The sequence below is a fragment of the Convolutriloba macropyga genome, chromosome 7, assembly GCF_964194025.1.
Source record: "Convolutriloba macropyga chromosome 7, txConMacr16.3, whole genome shotgun sequence".
Classification (NCBI taxonomy): Eukaryota; Metazoa; Xenacoelomorpha; order Acoela; family Convolutidae; genus Convolutriloba; species Convolutriloba macropyga.
In genome coordinates this window covers 37,489,227-37,508,237 of record NC_134474.1, presented here as the reverse complement: position 1 = coordinate 37,508,237, position 19,011 = coordinate 37,489,227, and the positions used below count along the sequence as shown (strand labels likewise).

Genomic DNA, 19,011 nt, shown 5'->3' with positions numbered 1-19,011 from the left:
GTTTCAAACACAAACTTATCCTTCAATAAATCACTAATGCAATACAAAAATACCACGCTAGAGTACCACTGGAACTTGTTAACAGGACTACTAGAAAATACTATAATAAAAATCAAAAAAACATTAATTACGATCAGAACTCGATGTCTATTTTAAAAAATTGTAATAAAATCGAACTCGCATCAGATAAAACCCCAACAAACCAAACAAAGCTACACTCCATTAAAAAGATATAGGACTGTCCTCAATCCGACTGGGTAACAGGTCAACAAAAAGGCCAAAAAGGCGACGTTCAAAAATACGTTACTAATTTTGAAAAAAATTAATTTCAAAGTGATTATTATCATTAGATATTAACTGAAATCACATAAATGTTTACCTACATTTCTATAAGAAGCAATTGAGTACTGTCATTATCCAGTGTACTTCATACGACTACAGGAAGGACAGAATTCGGCAAAATTAAAAGTTCAATTAAATTTAACTTTGCGCGAAAATGGCTGTGCAGCCGCTAAAACAATAAAATTGCCACTAAGTGGATTGAAAATGTGCAATTGCACAATATTTTAAAGCCAATAGGAACTACCATAAAGGTTACAACTTACGAAAATAAAGATTATTTAATATGTACAAATATATGAAATTCTCAAATATTTAATCAAAAGGCGTAGTAACAGTGGTAATAAAGCCGAGAAACAAATAGTTGAAACTGAAACAGGTATAACTACTAAAATATAGCTCATGGTAAACGGGTTGTGACCTGTCCTTACAGAGAATCAGCTGAAAAATCGATCTATAAACGATTTAAAAAAAATGGCGAAGACCAAAAACCCTAATGTTTTTGAAAACAAAAAAATTCAAAACTCATAACAGCAAAAATTTCAACAAGAAGTGGATTCACATTCAACACCTCCGCAAGCCAGTTGGAACGAGAACACAAAACAAAAAATACAGGCAGAATCCAATACTTTAAGAGCAATTTTACGACAACACAGTATTCAAGTAACTATAATTGTAAGATGTTATCCACAAGAACTGAAACTCATCACTTGCTTCTCATCTGAACATAAACGGGTAGTCCTAATAACGGGACTACGTGGAAATTAAAACAAAACGAAATCCAGAAAACGAACAGTATAGAAATCTCGAAAATTTTTGTGAAATGGTCGAAGCCATCAGTCAAACCATATAACTAATAAAAAAAAAGTTTGAATCAACAAACGCAGTTGAGACTTCTTATTAGTGATAGTGAGATCGAGTAACACGATGAAAAAAACGAGAACAAAACGAGAATTTAAAAAAATCAAGTTAATTTGAGAGTCTTTAAAACAGATGGCTATAAAGAAATCTTTAAACAGGTTCAGTTATACGTCCTGGGGAAGCTCTTGAGAACTACCATTATCAGGTATATGGCGTACAACAACAAAAAGAAAGACAAATTTAGGTAAAAATTATGAGCCAAGACCAGAACTTTGCGAGAGAACTGTGTCTCAGCCCAAAAGCATAAACTACTCAAGAAAAACAATTAGAATTTTCAGATACGCTTTCTGTCAACGCTGTTTATTTTTTCAAATATGCTTTCTTTCAACTGGAATTGACAATAATGTGGTAATTCGACCAGGAAAAAAATGAACCAATAAAATATTCATTTACGCTCAAAAAAATAAAAAACTCGTAGTATCGAAACCAAGAAAATTAGAGTTAAATCTGAAACCAATGAAGACACTAATTGATATCTCAGAAATGAGATTCCGCCTGTTTTGCGGAGACGACGCCAGAAGTTGAGATATAAGGTTTTTCAAAACAAATAAATTCAAAAGTCAAAAGACATCAGACTTCAATAAAAACAATGGATTAAAATTCAACACCTCCAGAAGCCAGTTGGGCCTGTTATTAACAAGTCACGAGACTACAAAATAACAAAAAACAGTCAGAAGCCAATACTTTTTGATTAATTTTGCGACACCAGTGTTCATGCTCATGTCACTATAATTATAGGATGTTTTCCCCAAGAAATGAAACTCATCACTTGCTTCTCATCTGAACATGAACGGGTATTCCTAATAAAGGGACTACGGAGAAATGATAACAAAAAGAAACCCAAAAACTGAACAGTATAGAAATCTCGCAAATTTTTGTGAAATATTCGAAGCCATCAGTCAAAACATATAACCAACAAAAAATATTGTTTGAATTAACAAACGTAGTTGAGAATTCTTATTAGTGATAGTGAGATTGAGTAACACGGTGACGAAAATGAGAAAAACGAGTGTTGAAAAAAAATTAAGTTAATTTGAAAGTCATTGAAACAACTGGCTATAAAATAAAATCTTTAAATAGGTTCAGTTATACGTCCTGGGGAACCAATTGAGACCTACCATTATCATTTAAAAGATGTACAACAATAAAAAGAAAGACAATCATAGGCAAAAATTAAAAAAACAATTGCGAGAAAACTGTGTATCAGCTCAAGAGCATAAACTACTCAAGAAAAACAATAAGAATTTCAGATACGCTTTTGTCAAGGCTGTTTATTTTTCCAAATATGCTTTCTTTCAATTGGACCTGACAATAATGTGGTAATTCGACAAGGAAACAAAATTAACCTATAAAATAAGCATTTATGCTCGAAAATTAAAAAAAATGAAAACTCGCATCAAAACCAAGAAACTCTTAAATATAGTTAAATATAAAACCAATGCATTAATTGATAACTCAGAGTAAATTCGATTCCGCCTGTTTTGCTGAGACTGCCAGAAATTGAGAGAAATGAGATGAAATAGTGGCGCAGTCGAAAAATTAACAGATAACAAATATATTCAGTCATAACGGAAATTTGATAACAATTGCAAGCATTGTCTATGTTTACTTTTACCTCTTCCAATTGGATCTTTGATTGGGTAGACTGTCATTGGACTAATAACAAATGAAAGCAGAAGATTTCCATAAAATTTTACGCAAACAATTGATCACAGCCATAAAAACCATGAGTTTAATTCTGAAGCCATAATATATGTGTTCAGTGGGTCACATTTGTTGTAAATATTATCTGTCAATAATTGAGCACTGTTTAAAATTCTTGTCAATAATTTACATAAAATCTATAAATGCGGAAGTATTTTGTAACAAAGGCCTCGCCCAATTAAAATCTAAAAATTTTTTTAACGTAAGGATTCATGTTGAGATCAAGATCAGCCTTGATATTGCTGTGCGTTTGAGAAAACACTCAATTGTTCAAATGTTTGCGAACTCGAATAATTTCTATACAAAAGTTTTAAGTATATCAAAAATAATGCAATTTGTATAATTATCGAGTTTAAATTTGCGAAAAACTGGCAAAATTATAATAGTGTGTCCGAACAAAAAACACACATTTCTTCTGAGATCTAACAGCTGACAAGTTTATGAAAGGCGTCATCTCATACACACAAAGGCAAGAAAAAATTTTCATGAAAAAGCAAAAAAATCTTTTAATAGCGTTGCTGCAAAAAAATCAGCACATTCAGCTGATAAAAAAGAACACGAAGAGAAAAAACAAACCCCAGCAAGGAGTTGAAGTAAACACTGCCCAAAACAGATAAATCAAGATGAGTTGTACATGGGGGGCCGTGCGTGGGAGGGAGGGGGAGGCGGTTGGAGCAGGTGGAGGACAGAAGGTCGGTGTGGATGGGAAGAAATGGAGAACTAGCAAGGGCTTTAGTAGTAGTAGTAGTAGTAGTGCTCTTTCTGAAGAATGTGCATCAAAAATCTCAAAAATTAAAACTCCCCTTCGATTCATAACAACCTTAATACAGCTGAGAGATTGTCACTAAAAAACGTCGGCATTTAAATTCAAAAACGCGCAAACCTACTGCTAAATTTTCTAGAGCTGATTTAAGGATCGGTACAATTACTGTTTGCTATAAAATTCCAATAAAATCGGAAAATCGAAAAACAAGCACGCTAAATGACCTTCTATTAAAAGACAATTATTTGTCATAAGTTGCCAATTAGCTCAGAAGTAGGAATAAAAGGAAAGTTTAAGACGGAAAACCACCGAATTTTTTCCAAGTTTTTGCTCAGCTACTGCCATAACAGCTCATAGCTCTCCATTTATCACAAATACCTACAAATTTCCATATTCAATTAGCTCAGAAACAAAATATGTTTCACAATGTCAAGAATCAAGATAAATTGATACAAGTGATACAGGTTGAATGAACTAAAAAATACTGCACGGCACGCAGATTAAAATGAGACGGCACGCAATTAAAAGAAAATTTAATGAATAGCATGAAAACAGGACGAATTGCAAGTTTTCACTAAACAAAGTTTTCAGTAAAAAAATGAGTTGGTAAACTTAAATTTGGTCACTTGAAAACAATTATGTAGCAACTAGAATGGATGCTACTGCAAAAAAGTGTAAAGCTAACTCTGTAAAACAGAAACAAAGTTGCACAACAATGTCAAAAAGGTAATCCTTTTTAGTCTCAAAATCTTTACAATATGCATAAGTAAGAAAGCTCAAATAACAAGATTAAAAGAGCCTTTAGATGTTGCTCTATTTTATGTATCAGTTGTTCATAAGTTCAAATTTTAAAAAGGCAACGAAATATCCAGAAGTATGTTCAATGTAAACATGTTAAAATGTTTCTTTGCATCTCAGTAGCTTTCAAAATGAGTTCTTCCACAAGTGATTCGAATTTGAATTCTAGCGGAACGATCCTGGAGAAGATACCAAACACGTTTATCTGGAGTGCCCTCAACAATGTCGGAACACGCGTCAATAAAAAGTGGAAATTGCACAAAATTCATTCTTTAGAAAGTATTGATTGGCATGTAGATGAAATAGAAAAAATGACAATTGCCCCTAAAATCAGATCAATGGTGCCTAACAAATTCCAACGGTCGGTTTCATGTTATGAAAAAAACACATAAAAACACTAAAATCAGGCCATTCAGGACATACTTAACCAGAAAAAAATATTTTACCAAAGGAAAAAAAGGAAATTATTACTCTTAAAATCCTGAAAGTTGCGAAGTTCATAATTAACAACGTAGCTGACAGATTTCCAGAAAGTAGCCGCGGTAGCTTTGTAGATCTGCCGCCTCAAAAAGATAGTACAGAAAACAATAAATTTTATTAATTGGAGATGTTATATATTGATTAGGAATCTATATCTTATTGCTCCTTCTATTAGCCGCTCTCAAATATCCTAATAGAGTGACGCACACTCTCTTGACGTTATCTCCTTGAAATAATGTGAATAAACGTAAACTTGAGAGTTATGAATTTCTGAGAGTGAGGTGAGTCACGAGAGACCGAAATCGTAATCACGCAAATGAACAAAATGATATTCAGAATGTTAAATGAGTGAATATCAGAAAAAAAGCAATGACGTCTAAAAAATAAATTTTGAGAGTGAAGTACATCACGAGACCGAAATCTTAACGACGCAAAAGCACAAAATGTTATTTACAACGTTAAATCAGTTAGTGTCAGAAAACAAAGCAATGATACCTCTCAAAAAGCATTAAAAAATAGAAAATCTGAGAAACCTTCTTAAACAATATTCTCTAAAATTTAAATCGCGAGGTCTCAACAACTGCACCCAACAATGTGCTTTCTCAATAAAAGTTTCTGATTATTCAATATTCAAGCCCAAAAGCACTGGAAAACATAACATAAGCTAGTTAACAAAAAAACCGCAGATATAATTAATTTATATTACGTAAATATGTGCTATCACAACCCTTTACTGTTTTCACTTAATAACAAAATCCCTACTAGCAATCCTAATTAAATTGCACAAGAGAAAAATCTGAAGGGCAGGAAAAACAGAAGGAATAGGCAAATAACTTCACAGAAAAATTAGGCAAAGACGATAAGTAAAAAATTGTTTAAATTTAGCCCATTTCCCTCAACTAAAACAATTTTAAATCAATATTTAAAAAAACCAAGAGTCCGCGAAAACTAAGAAAAAACTGACTTCAACCTGAAAAATTATTTCAGACACTAAAACATGAAAAAATACAGCTAAACCGCTAAAAATCATCTAAAACGGCGAAATAAAAAAATTGCTCTAAATTGCACATAAAACTCTCATTTATTATTGAGATGGTCCAAAATGCTCTCAAATGTTCAATTTATTCATGCCTACTTTTCCCGCGCCCTCAAAATGCGGCGTGGACAGAGATTCACTCTCCTCTCTCTGTTCTTCACTTTGCTCAGCCATTTGACTTAATTTTCGCGCGCGGCATTAGCTTTTACATGCTGTTTTAACACTAAACACGCTCCACGTATACTCCTCTCCGAGTCGTTAAAATACAGCGCCCCAATACAATTCACATTTCAGTTCTCTTTAAGTTGTAAAAAACCAAGAGAAGGCCAATAATAGCGCCAGCTACAGCTTTGCGGCTATTAGTAAAACAAATATGAGCAAAATCGAATTTTTTTTCAACAACCATTTATCATCAACCTAGTCATGGGAAACTGCTTTTTGCTAAAAAAAAACTATGAGCGTTGCAACAAACAACTCCCGGACGCAGCAACAAAGAAAAATAAGACCAATTCTGCTCGCTTTGTCATCTCTTCGAGGAAAATTGGTCAAAAAATACGCTTAACAGCTCTCTTGTTTTACCTGGATCACCAGAAGCATTAAATCTTCGAAACCATTAATAAAAAGCAGCACCATCGAAACTACTGTGGGACGTCGAGCCCCAACTCAATTGAAGTTCTTGGAAATGCTGATACTTTATAGCAAAACATCTCGCTATTTTCAATTCATCACAATGAGTTATTTCACAATAAAGGACACCAATTTCAAACAATTTTTCAAACGTCTGCATAAACCCATAAAATCATAAAAACAAATGTTAATCAGTTCTAAGACCTTGACTCATTCAAAAACGATTCCTCTTGAACTGCAAATTTCTCGTTCATACGTTTGATGACAGAATCCAGCCTTCGATTCAGCTCCAAATGATGCTTCAGACCACCTTGAGCTTTGGATAAACTCAAAGCAGCTGGTCCAAGTTTCGAAAATGATCGATTATGCTTTGACTGTTTCTTCTTTACCATTTCATGAGATCCGAACTGTAGATCAAACTTCTCAATATTCCCAGATAAAGTTTCAATATCGTGGTAAATTTTGTCAAAAGTTGATTGTGACTCGTTGGTTATATCATTCAAACTTGCATTCGTTTCAGTTTGAATGGGATCAATCGCTTTCTGCATTCGTTGTACCTCAGATCTTAACTGAAGTTCATGATTTCTGACTAATTTCAAAAGTTCGTCACACGATTTACCACTTAAATTAAGAGTGCTCCGTTTGAAGTCCTTTTCCTTCTCGTGCCTAAAAGTCATTTTCTTTAACGGTACTTATATATCTGCGTATAGTGGCTGGGTAAAAGATCTGATAGATCAAACAAGGTTTCTAAATTACCGGGCCTTTGAAGCCTGTAAATCTAACTCTTTTCAAAGCCTTTTTATTGTGCTATAAAGACTATATCTTTTAAACACTGAAAGTTTTCGTTAACACATCTTGGTTTTATAATGAACTCTTTGAAAATTCCGTTAATAAATGGATTACAAAATTATCAATCACAATGATTGACACAAGGAGGCTCGGTAACGTGCACTCGCAATGTTTCCACTAACTTCATCCGCAGGTCAAGTTTTAGGGCAGAGAAATTCTTAATTCAGTTGAGCTCTTAAATTGCGATAGTAACAGGAGTTATACCCCTTTTGTTTTTTGTCAGTGTCAAAATTGTTCTGTTATACCCACTTTAAACAATCTTTGGTTTGGGTTTTAAAAAACCAGAAGAAAAACGTATACAGCTAAACTCTCGCAAGCTAAACGATACAAAATATTACTATGCATGCAAATTTGAGCGCTAATTCGACCACTTAAATAGTATAACAACCACATGAAAAACTTATCAAGATGGCTCGTGCCAGTCTGTGCGTAGCACAGTATGTTCCGACATACTTTTCAAATTTACATTAGCAACCATTAATTTCTCTCAGAGAAACCAATGGGAGTATCCGAAAGCACTTTATAAGCAATGCAAAATTGAGAAAATTACTTGTACCGTTTGAACTCCTTAGCAAATTCTAGAAACAAATATCAAAATTTGAAAGACACAGACAAACCATACAAACACACACCCAACACAATACACAAACAATGAAAATCACACAAACATAAACCACAACACACGCAAAGAAACCATAAAAAAACATTTTTAAAATTTCTCTTTTTGGCAACTGATTTTTACTCAAGGTTCGTCACGTTCAATTAGGTCTTCTTCGTTTTTTCTAAATACCTAGCATGGACTGCTTGAGGCAATTGTATCGGTAATCATAATTGAAATGAAACTTGGAAATTTTTCGAACAATTTTTATGTCTAATTGAGCAATTATTTTTTTTTAAAAAAACTCGCAGATTTGTTACCAGCGAGATTTGAAACAGAAATTTGGTTAAGGACAAAATTAAAGACGCAGTTTGTAAGAAATAATATTTAAGTTTAATTTTTTCGTGATTTCTGACATCTTTTGCACCCTACCTCTGTTTGTTTCTAACAGCTAAAGGATCTAAAATCTCTCACACTAATTCTCGTTCTCTCTCTCTTCCACACAAATTCCACAAACTTTGAATCCCCATAACTTGGTTTATTTTTCCAAAAAGTACCGGGCCAACCAGAATAGGACATTTGAATATGTCTGTTGCTAAAACAAAGTTGCTTGTAATATAAGAGAGAACAAGGGACGTAAAGCCTTGTGGATAATGCAGCCGGTTTTTCCGACAGGGGTTCGACGTTCGCACCTCTGCTGCGTTAAAAGTTTTCGCATCCAAAATTGATCAAGTGTACAACCCCTTTGATTAAAAGTTGGCCGCGATATCTTTTTTCCAAATCTGTTTCTATTTGTATTCTACTGCACGCAAGTCTAGTCTTTCTTTCACAGCTATTCCGGCAATCTGCCTGCTATGTTTTGCAGTTTTAAATTTTTTTACAATTTTGTTGGCGTTTTCAAATTAAGTTAATTCTGCAAAACATTGCCCGCAGATTGCCGGAATATCTGCGAAAGAATAGAATTGCGTGCAGTAAAATACAGATAGAAACAGATTAGGAAAAAAGTTATCGCGGCCAACTTTTATTCAAAGGGGTGTATACTTGATCAGTTTTGGGTGCAAAAACTTTTAACGCAGCAGAGATGCGAACCCCCCTCGGAAAAACCGGCTGCATTAACCACTAGGCTTTACCTTCCTTGTTCTCTCTTATATTACAAGCAACTGTGCTTTAGCAACAGACAAAATTTCTGAATGCGAGCAATTTAGGTCACGCGAAAAGCAAGAAACCAAGCGTGAAACAGTGACTGAAAACGTGAAGCAACAAAATGTTCTTGAACAAAACGAAAAAGAGCGTCAGACAAAACAAAAAAAGATAGCAGGACAGGTCCTGACGTACAATTCAAAAAATTCTGATTAACTAAACAAAAACTCGGCCTAGAACGCACTATGACTGTATTTGAAAAACAATTTTGAATAAATCAGATAAAAACAGAAAATTAAAGTCAAAATGCCACATGTGAACAAAAAAACCACTAGCGAGAAAGCGAAATTTTGTTCAAACACCGTTTTCTCACCCTGCTTTAGAATTAGAGTGAAAAAATTTACACTGCAAAACTACCCGCTTTTTCACTCCACTTCCTGATTCGGCCTGACCAAAATCACTACTCCAATTTGACGCCTAAATGAGACTAAGAAGTTCAATAGTGGGCTTCAAATAGCCACATTAGATGTTAATATATACCACTATTACAGATTTAAAGTGAAAAATGGCACGTTTCGGCGCACTTTTCATTTGATTTTTAGTATTAAATTGCCGCCAATTGAGTTCAGCTGCTTGAAATTGTGACTGAGAGAATTTTAGATCACGCGAAACGCAAAAAGTCAAGGGCGTAAAAGTCACTCGAAAAGTCAAAACCATCAAGCAAAAATTTTGCATAAAGACACACGTTTACAATAATTGCTATGAACTTCGTTCAAGAGCAATTAATCATCAAAAATAATGAAAATTTGTGAACAGATTTTTAAAAAAAGACAGCGCCCCAATAAAATTCGCAGCTATAATTAAAATATTTACGTACGCAGGGCTTTCTACGTTAAATTTACTGATCGACCAAAATTGACTGAACACAAAACCGCCCGAGACAGGAGAAAACTTACCTTTTAGCAGATGTAGGAACCGAAAAATGGTCAAAATTAACTTCAGTCCTTCGTAGGCGGTTAAAACTCTCTAGTTTAAGAATCTGTTGTAACACACTTTCACTTTCTACTCTATTATTACTAGAATTCAAAGAAAGACTCTGTTCTCGATGACGCGCCAATATAAAAAGTTGAACCCATATTTGTTCGTCTGTCGAAGTTGAATTAGTGTTGCTTTGAAGAAATGGCAAAATGAGATATTCTGGTGCAATTTGGAGCTTCAGTAAAGCTAATCTGAGCTGTTCAACCTTAGAGAACGCATCTCTTTCATCTGGGAATAGACCAATACCTAATGCTCTCTCGGATTGAATCAATAGCCACTCAATAAACTGGGTTCGCATCAAGGAGTGAGTGTAAAGAAGATCTTTCGGGTTTTCAGCCGCCATGTGAGAGACGAAATCGGGCAGATCTAACTCACAGATAAGATCCATATTCAAAATCTGAAAGTATAAATAAAACTTCTTATCAATTATTAACAAAGTCTTCTACAAAGTATCTAACTGACATTTTAGGGACCTACAGGATCTCCAGGTCCACGAGGAATGGATGCATTGCCAGGGCCCCCAGGAATGTCTGGTGCCATCGGGGATCCAGGACCCCGCGGTTTTAATGGCGTTCCTGGTCTCCGAGGCATGCCTGGTAACACTGGATCAATTGGATCCCAAGGTCCTCCCGGGAATACGGGAACTAAAGGTGATATAGGAGCTCGAGGATATCCAGGAGCTCCCGGTGTTCATGGAATTCCAGGACAAAAGGGTGACGCAGGATTGCCAGGTTATCCCGGTGGAAAAGGAGAAGCTGGTAGAAGTGGACAACCGGGACGACCAGGTCCACCAGGTGTTAGTGGCCCAGTGGGATTAAATGGACGAAAAGGACCAGCAGGAACGCCAGGTAGGATCATTTTAATTTACACAAAAATGTGCAGACCAAATCTCTTCTCCCATTAGATAACGCATTCTGCTATGAAACAAATCAAAATTGATTTTTCAAAATATAGGACTACCTGGGCCCAGAGGGTCACCAGGCACTCCTGGTAAACCAGGGCCACAAGGTTTCACTGGAACACGTGGGACTCCAGGAGACATTGGAGCGAGTTACCCCGGATCTAAAGGTCAAAGAGGCGAGTTCGGAATGAAAGGCATTTCTGGGGAACCAGGACTGAGAATTGAGGAGATTCATGATGTTGTTTCAAAAGGAGAACGAGGCTCAACTGGAATGAGAGGAGATCCAGGTCAGTTTAAAATCAGAAACACATTAATTACGATACGAACAAATATGTTAACAATTAATTTATTCAATGATTAAGATGAACGCTTTTTCAATTTGACAGGCAGAAAAACTACTAATAATCATCAGTCAATTTTCCCCAAAAGACTTCCTCTGACTATGAATCTTGAGCCCTGTGGAAAAGCCAAAAATTCAAACTAGCATCAGAATGATACCAACCCAGCCTGAAATCACAACAATCTATCACAGAATTCTACTTTATATTGCATTGTAACTGTCTCAACTCCTATAGGAGACAAACGAAAACCCCTTATCATCAATTAAACAAGATGTGACTTCAACTTTTATCCAGAGCTCTCAGCTTCAATTTTCATAATAAATGTTTTTTGACCTTTTGCCCGCTTGCGTTAAAGCAAGCAAAAAATGCCACAACAGGCTGCTTCCTTCTTGAGTACAACTAACGTTTTAACTTTTTCTACGTAAACTGCGGTCCAAAAAAAAAATTAAGCACCTCGAGAAGACTTGTCTTCAAAATTTGCAGTCATTTACAAAATCCGGATATTTGTATTAGTGTACTTTCACAGAAGATGCAATATAGAAAAGAAGGGATTAAACTGCTTCGTATTTGGCATTTTCAAACCAATAGTAATCTGATAGAGCTTAAGACCTTAAATTAAGGGACAAATCAGAAAACTATGTACAGACAAAATTTTAAATACTACACCTTCCTGCATCCGAGGTTTAGGTCGACTTTAATATAATAGGATCGAGCTCCATGGTAATTAGGTCAATTGGTGAGCTGAGAAAAAAACAAAGCCAGCAATGTCTGAAAAGGAGCAACGGAGCAACAAAGGAGCAACGGCTGAAGTGTACACAAAATTTTTCAATGAACAGTTAGCAAGTGAAATTTTTTCTCGCTAAACTCTAAATTACAAACCTCCGCAAAATTTTTTCAAATTAGCCTTCAAATTGCAAGGACTGATATGAATTTCAAGGGTTCTCTAATTAGATCCTCCAAATCAAATAAGAATCGTTTAGATTGGACTTAGAATTGCTTATGCTTTTCAAATTCTTTCATAAATCTAATTTCATTCCACCTCTCGACATTTACTGTATTATCTCTTTTTTCAACTGGTACTTCCAGTGAGAAGGTTTTCGTTCATTTGAAATCAGTTTGAAGATTAAGTTGATGTCATGACCGTTTTCTTTAAAATTAGATTTTTGCGTTTTGATTACGAGTCAGCAGAACAAAGCTTACTTGATTGCGGGCTTTTGGTTGACAAAGAAAATTTTGATTGGAATTATTGGCTTTCGTGAAACATCTATAGCTGTTGAATACTGCACATGTCGATTAAACAACTGTTATAATATAATTGAAATAGCAGTAACAGCAGTTGACGTAACAGCTGCCCGGTATCATTTCTGGAATCTATTGTTTTCAACGGAAATAGCAGGTATTTTTTTTTAAATTATTGGGAAGAGTGGTAGTTTGTCCCTTGAGTTTTTTGCTTTAATCTTTCCCTTTTTCAAGATTACTGCTTTGTCGACTTACTTTACTGCTTACTTTTCAGTAGAACAGGTAAATTGATTTAAAAAGTTCTCCGACAAAAGCTCTAGTTGGGCAATTGGGTTATGTTATCCTGGTTTGTTTCTGGATATCTCGCTACACTGGACCCTAATGCTGACTTCAAATGTGCAACAATAATATATCAAGAACACTATTGATTGGCCTTTCAGTTATAGAAACAGCTTGCGCAATTTAACTCAACTATTGAAAGTCCTGAGTGAGAGCCATGGATGCATATTAATAACAACAAGTTTGATATTGCCTTCAAGCCTTACCAACTTGCCAGGTGAAGCCGAGTTCTTGAATAACTTCCAGATGGACATTACTGTTTGAAAATGTTTTTCAAAAACATTCGCTGCGTTTACAACAGTTACAAATTACTCAAATTTGAATCTGACCTTTTTCGTCGTCACATTCCAATTAGCAACAGTGGCAGAAAAAAGCAGCCTAGTTTCAAAGCGAAGTTTCGCCATTGCTCCCAACTTTTCTTTGTAAACATTGTGCACTAATTAAATTGTTTCATTGCATCGAGAGTTGATAAAATGTGAGAAAATCATTCGAAAAGAATTCTAATAGTTGAAATGAATTGTTCAGAGCACAAAACAATTGCCAGGAGCAATATCATTGCTTGAGAATGGTTATCTTATTGACGAAGCATATGTAGCAAAGATCGTGGGCACTAATGTGATATCAAAACGTTATTCATAACATAGCGCGCAGATCTTAAAACCGCAACAATTATTCAAACATAACCGACTAAGGTCAAGAAAATAGCTCTCAAACGACTGCCGAGCGGTTGGCTGACCGGGGGGTCAAGCAATCGGGGTTACGTGTGGAATTGGCTAGGTGTGCACAAGGTGGAGTGATGAATGGTGTGCGGGGGTCAGTGGTAGTGACGGGGTTGGCGGGTTGAATGTGGGAGTCAAACTCGAAGGACCGTCCTTTACACCATAAATTCACGTCTCCTAAAAAAAGTTTCAGTGAATCGCATACTTAGAGAATAGTGAGCAGTAGGACTCTAAGAAAACTTGACAAGATAAAAGAACTTAATACACCCGGGCTCTAACCGTTTATCTCGTTTGTGAGGACGAAAAACGATCAGACGAAAGTTGTTATTACGAAAAATTGCATAAAGAAGACCAATAATATAACTGCTACAATCTTCGTTTGAGAGCAATTAACCATAAACAGCTCCCGTCGGAGGAATTTCCTGCAGATGTCAGGAGATTAATCGGCTTTGGTTGCAGATGGCTTGAGTCTAATGAAGCCCGTCTCACTTGGTATGAAAGGGGGCGCAAAAGTAGGGGGGTAAACCTGCTCAAATCCCCTCAAAAGCCCACAATAAGTTTGGCTTCCTCAGCAGCTTTAGTGAACTGTACACTAAGAGCATACCAAAGCTCTAAGAGAGCTTGAAATGTACTAAATGCCCTCGGTCTCTTCCAGTTGTGCTTAATATACGAAAACCGACTAACTTCGGGCGAAATCAAAGGCGAGCTGTTGCATTCAGTACTAGCCACCTGGGGGCTAGGGATGCGAGCATTAGGGAAAAGTGTGAGCGGAGTTGTGGTGATGGTGGGGGGGGGGGGGGGGGTAAGCATGGGGGGAGGGGGTAGGGCTGGACGGAAAATGAAAAATGGTCCAGCAAAAAATGGCATTAAAAACACCGCGGGACTACTATAATTGCTATTAACTTAAAAGATCACAATAGTCTCACAGATATCGCCCTTGTCTGTAAAAATATCAATTTTCTTCATATAGGATCAATGGGCTCCCCTGGTAATCGCGGAAACCCAGCAACCTTTGCACCAAAAGGAATTGCTGGCGATCAGGGCAGACCAGGAACCCCAGGTTCAACAGGGCTCTCCACACCTGGTCTTAAGGGCTTCCAAGGCGATGAAGGCACAACTGGACTTCCAGGAGACAGTGGTTCATCGTTTCAAGGCGCTCATGGAGCGCCAGGGATCAAGGGATTAACGGGTGATGAAGGATTTCCAGGAACTCCTGGTATAACCGGTACAGTCGATGTCACCATATGCGTTATTTAAACTAAGGACGCAACAACCAGTTATGACTTTCAATTCTTTCAGGTCCCCAGGGGTTTCCTGGCCAGAAAGGTGACCAAGGAGAGACTGGATGGTTCGGGGGCTTCTTTGATGAACGAGTTCAGGGAGAGCCAGGCGAAGCAGGAATACCCGGTTTTCCTGGTCTGAAAGGTCTGCTCGGAGAACCAGGCTTTCACGGCCAACAAGGATTGCAAGGATCTCCCGGATCTGCAGGTCCTCAAGGCCCCTATGGTGAGCCAGGATTTCCCGGTGAGATTGGTTTGCCAGGGATTCGAGGACTACCCGGACTAATGGGCATCCGCGGTTTGCAAGGACCTGTAGGAATTCCGGGAGAAATTGGCCCAAATCCTCGTTTTTCTAGCATTGTGGCTATTCACAGTCATACCACAGAGGTGAGCAAATACCTTTCACTAAGCTCTTGTCAAAAAACGGAGAGCTAATCTATGTAGTCATTACATTTGCACCACGCGTTACCCAGAATGCAATCAACAAAAATAGCTGTTTATATTTCAACGCGAAATTCAATTGCTCCTATTCTTGAAGTTGGCTAATTTAAGGTTCCCCAATGCCCCGATGGAACAACCGAGATCTTCAATGGTTACAGTTTATTCAAATTGGAAGGAAACCTCAGGCCTGAACGGCAAGATCTTGGAAGTTCCAGCTCATGCTTACGCCAGTTCTCTGTCAACCCTTTCTTGTTCTGTAATTTTAATGGAAAGTGTCAGCACGCCGGACGGAATGAGAGATCATACTGGTTAACTACAACCAATAGCGATCCACTTGAAATGCCACAACCAGTGAAAGGAACCGAGATCTTACAAGTGAGGAGGAGGCACATCATATTTTCTCTTATCTCTATTCTAAATCATTCTAAAATGGGGGTTAAATTTCTCACAGGTAATATTTATATGTAAGCTTAGATCATTTGACCATGCCTCAACAGACCATGGGACTTGATACTAGCAAACCGAATATGAGACTAATTTGTGTTTATGTAGATGAAACATGTAGATAATACCGGCTGCTAATGTGTAATCGGATTTTTGATCGAACAGATGAAAGGGGAATAAATAGGGTATAAAGGGCATGGCATATTTTGACATTAAGTATTTCGTCATGTAACCCAATAAACACTATTACAATCAAAAACATAGTGGGCAGATTGCCAGAAAATAGCTGCAATAGCTTCGTAGATCTGCAGTCTCAAAAAAAAACTAAGAAGAGACAGACCAAAAAACTCTTTTCAACAAAGGATGAGATGTTATATTTTGATTAAGAATCGGTGTATATTATTGCATATTAGCTGCTCTCAAATAACCTTCCTTTAGAGTGACACATACACTCACTTGACTTTCTCTATGAATTAAAGTAAAATAAAGTCAATTTTAGAGTGAGGAAGTCATTTTGGAGAGTGAGGTAAGAAGTCACTTGTGACCAAAAACTTAATCACGCAAATGAACAAAAACAACTCGCTCCACTAAGGGTGAAAAATGACGTTAAACACGCAATTCAGCTGCAATTGCATGAACGAATGAACAAAAAGCAGATTTGAAGTGGCTGTGACGTCATATGGTCGTAACAAAAATCTTGACGACGAAATAAAAAACTTAGCCGAAGAATTCCAGAAGCGACTCAAAGCGTCAAAACTTCACAAAAAACCGTTATTGCAGCTAAATCCGGTAACTTTTGTATTAAACAATTAATTCATTACCACCCAGGCCTGATCTAAAAATTGGTGAAATTTAAACCACTGCCACCAAGAGAAACTAAATGCAGCAAAATTTTATTCTATTGAAAACGTTTTGTAACAAAAAAAGTCCAAAATATTTAGGATATTCAAAATACTGATAGGTTGAAAAAGCTGAGAGGGTTTTCACTTGCACTCAAATAATTCATGATTCTAATCTCAAGATCGCAAAAGCAAACGGCAGATAATAATCTTAGATAACACATTAAATTTTTCAAAGAATGCTCAAATTTAAGAATCAGAAAACCACAGCAATTAGTTTTCTAATCACTGCAATTAGAAAACATAATTCTTCCTTGTTATATGTACTCTAGACATGATTCCGAGTCCTCAAAAAAAAACAAATTAATCATAGAGAAGACATAAGGCAAACAAAAATGTTTAAAAACAATACCAAGCCCGGAAGAAAATTCCAATAACTTAAATATGCAGAAATGCTGGAAAAGGCTTTTCAGCAAACTCTCAGTCCTGCCTTATGTTGAATTAAATCAATTGCAAACCAAAGAAAAGACGAAAATCTAAGAAAAATCTGAAATCATTCAATGTTTCAACAACTGAAAAAATCAATATAACGAATATAAATTTAGGTGCCAGTACAAAACAAGAACTATACAAACTAGAAGGTAAATAATATGGACACAATGTAAGGAACAGAGTAAGAAAAAGACTAATTCTTGATTTTTAAAAGTTAAAAAACTAAATTTAAAAATCAAGAGAAACGAATACATTTCATTGTTCGGCATTCGAGACATACAAAAACAACGAGTCATCCGAAAAAAAAGATCCATCCTCCTTAACAGAACAGAAAAAGAAAAGGCAGAATTCAAGCATACGAAAAACTGAAACTTACTGCAAAAATTTGTCAAAAAACAATCATTGAATTTTTAATGAAACTAAATTAAAGTCCCTCATGTTGCACAAAAGACTTTCTAGTAATTAAAACCAAAACACAAACAAAAAAAGACAGAAAAATTGGAACAAAAACTTTCAAAATCGGAGTACCATATGTACACTTTTAAAAAACAAAATTACATCGAGGTAGAAAGAGGCGTTGAGTATATGAATTATCAAAGGGAAGTTGCCATATTAATTGATTTTTGACAAAAAGACGGCTGAAAAATCCAAAAAGAAATTAATAGAAAAAAGCAAAAAAAACAACTAAAAAAATCAAAAATATACGTGCCAATTTTCAACTTCAAACGCATTTTCAGGCTCTGCAAAACACTGTGGTATCAATCTCCGAGGTTTACATTTCAATATAGCATCAAATAAAAATTTTTTCTACAAAAAACCAAATTACAAGGAAAAACTGGGTCACTTAGACAAAAAACGAATGTGCCATTCAGTCAAAAACTACTTTTCACAGTCAAAAGTCATTCACTAAACGCAGCGCACGAACAAAAAACTTCTATCGCTCAGAAAAAGTTAGTTCATACGGCAATTTCACTCACTTTCACTATTAGGTCAAAACGCCGCCTGAACAAATAGTACTTCCGGTTAAAAAAACCTTAAGAAAACCAATACCCCTCTTCGAGTCGCAATAAAAAACCAAGAAAAGGCCAATAATAGCCCCAGCTATTGCTGTGCGGCTATTAACAATGTTACAATGTTGCGAGCATAAACTTCAGATTGAATTATTTATACTTTCCAGCTTGCAATGGCCTCAAGAATGATAAGTCATAAGGATCTACAGAAAAGCAGCACCACAAAATGAAATCGACAAATGAAAAAATAACGTCAAATGAAAAAATAACGTCAAATGAAAAAATAATCTGTCCAAAATAGGTAAATATAATGCAAATTATCAGGTACAAAAACGAACAAAAAAACCAAAATAAGGTGTATGCGCTACGGGTATAACAAGAAAATGCAGACGTGCAATGTCAGTATCTCATTACTCTCTCAAGTTAGTTGTCAACTTTAGCATATAAGCAGATGTGCAGTGTGTGACCTGAACAGGAGGCCCATTGCTCTTCACAGTCAAGACAGGGAACCTCCCGCATGTCCTAATGGATACTTCAGTTTGTGGACAGGCTACAGTTTCCTCATGGTAAGGAAAACCAATATCGAAATCATTCACGAATCCTACTCCGATGGATTTATCATTCGAGTTTCTAGAAACACAAAGTTGTCAAACTACATTTAGTCAAATGATTG

The 19,011-nt window shown here is 36.1% G+C and overlaps 3 protein-coding genes across 3 annotated transcripts in view; 1 reads left to right on the top strand and 2 right to left on the bottom strand.

Moving 5' to 3' along the window:
* Positions 1 to 19,011, bottom strand: part of LOC142342839 (small nuclear ribonucleoprotein F-like) — a 537,554-nt gene that overhangs the window by 23,846 nt on the left and 494,697 nt on the right. The window lies entirely within an intron of this gene.
* The window catches only part of LOC142342831 (uncharacterized), a 30,749-nt gene that overhangs the window by 11,145 nt on the left and 593 nt on the right, over positions 1 to 19,011 (top strand). The window contains exons 23-28 of the mRNA XM_075394431.1: positions 10,763 to 11,141; positions 11,248 to 11,481; positions 14,803 to 15,057; positions 15,132 to 15,499; positions 15,665 to 15,928; positions 18,779 to 18,904. Of these exons, the coding sequence (XP_075250546.1) occupies positions 10,763 to 11,141; positions 11,248 to 11,481; positions 14,803 to 15,057; positions 15,132 to 15,499; positions 15,665 to 15,928; positions 18,779 to 18,904 (1,626 nt within the window). The remainder of the gene's footprint in view (positions 1 to 10,762; positions 11,142 to 11,247; positions 11,482 to 14,802; positions 15,058 to 15,131; positions 15,500 to 15,664; positions 15,929 to 18,778; positions 18,905 to 19,011) is intronic.
* Positions 6,731 to 10,686, bottom strand: LOC142342834 (uncharacterized). Its single transcript, XM_075394434.1, has 2 exons — positions 10,212 to 10,686; positions 6,731 to 7,334 (listed from the first exon to the last, which is right to left on the bottom strand). Exons 1-2 carry the CDS (start codon positions 10,679 to 10,681, stop codon positions 6,866 to 6,868), a joined length of 939 nt encoding a protein of 312 aa, XP_075250549.1. The 5' UTR covers positions 10,682 to 10,686; the 3' UTR covers positions 6,731 to 6,865.

Bases quoted from the DNA above. Each gene is read 5' to 3' on its own strand.
- LOC142342834 (XM_075394434.1), bottom strand. From the start codon at position 10,681: ATGGATCTTATCTGTGAGTTAGATCTGCCCGATTTCGTCTCTCACATG. The intron at 7,335-10,211 runs GTAAGTTTTCTC...AATGACTTTTAG, and splicing joins GTTCCTACATCTGCTAAAAG to GCACGAGAAGGAAAAGGACT.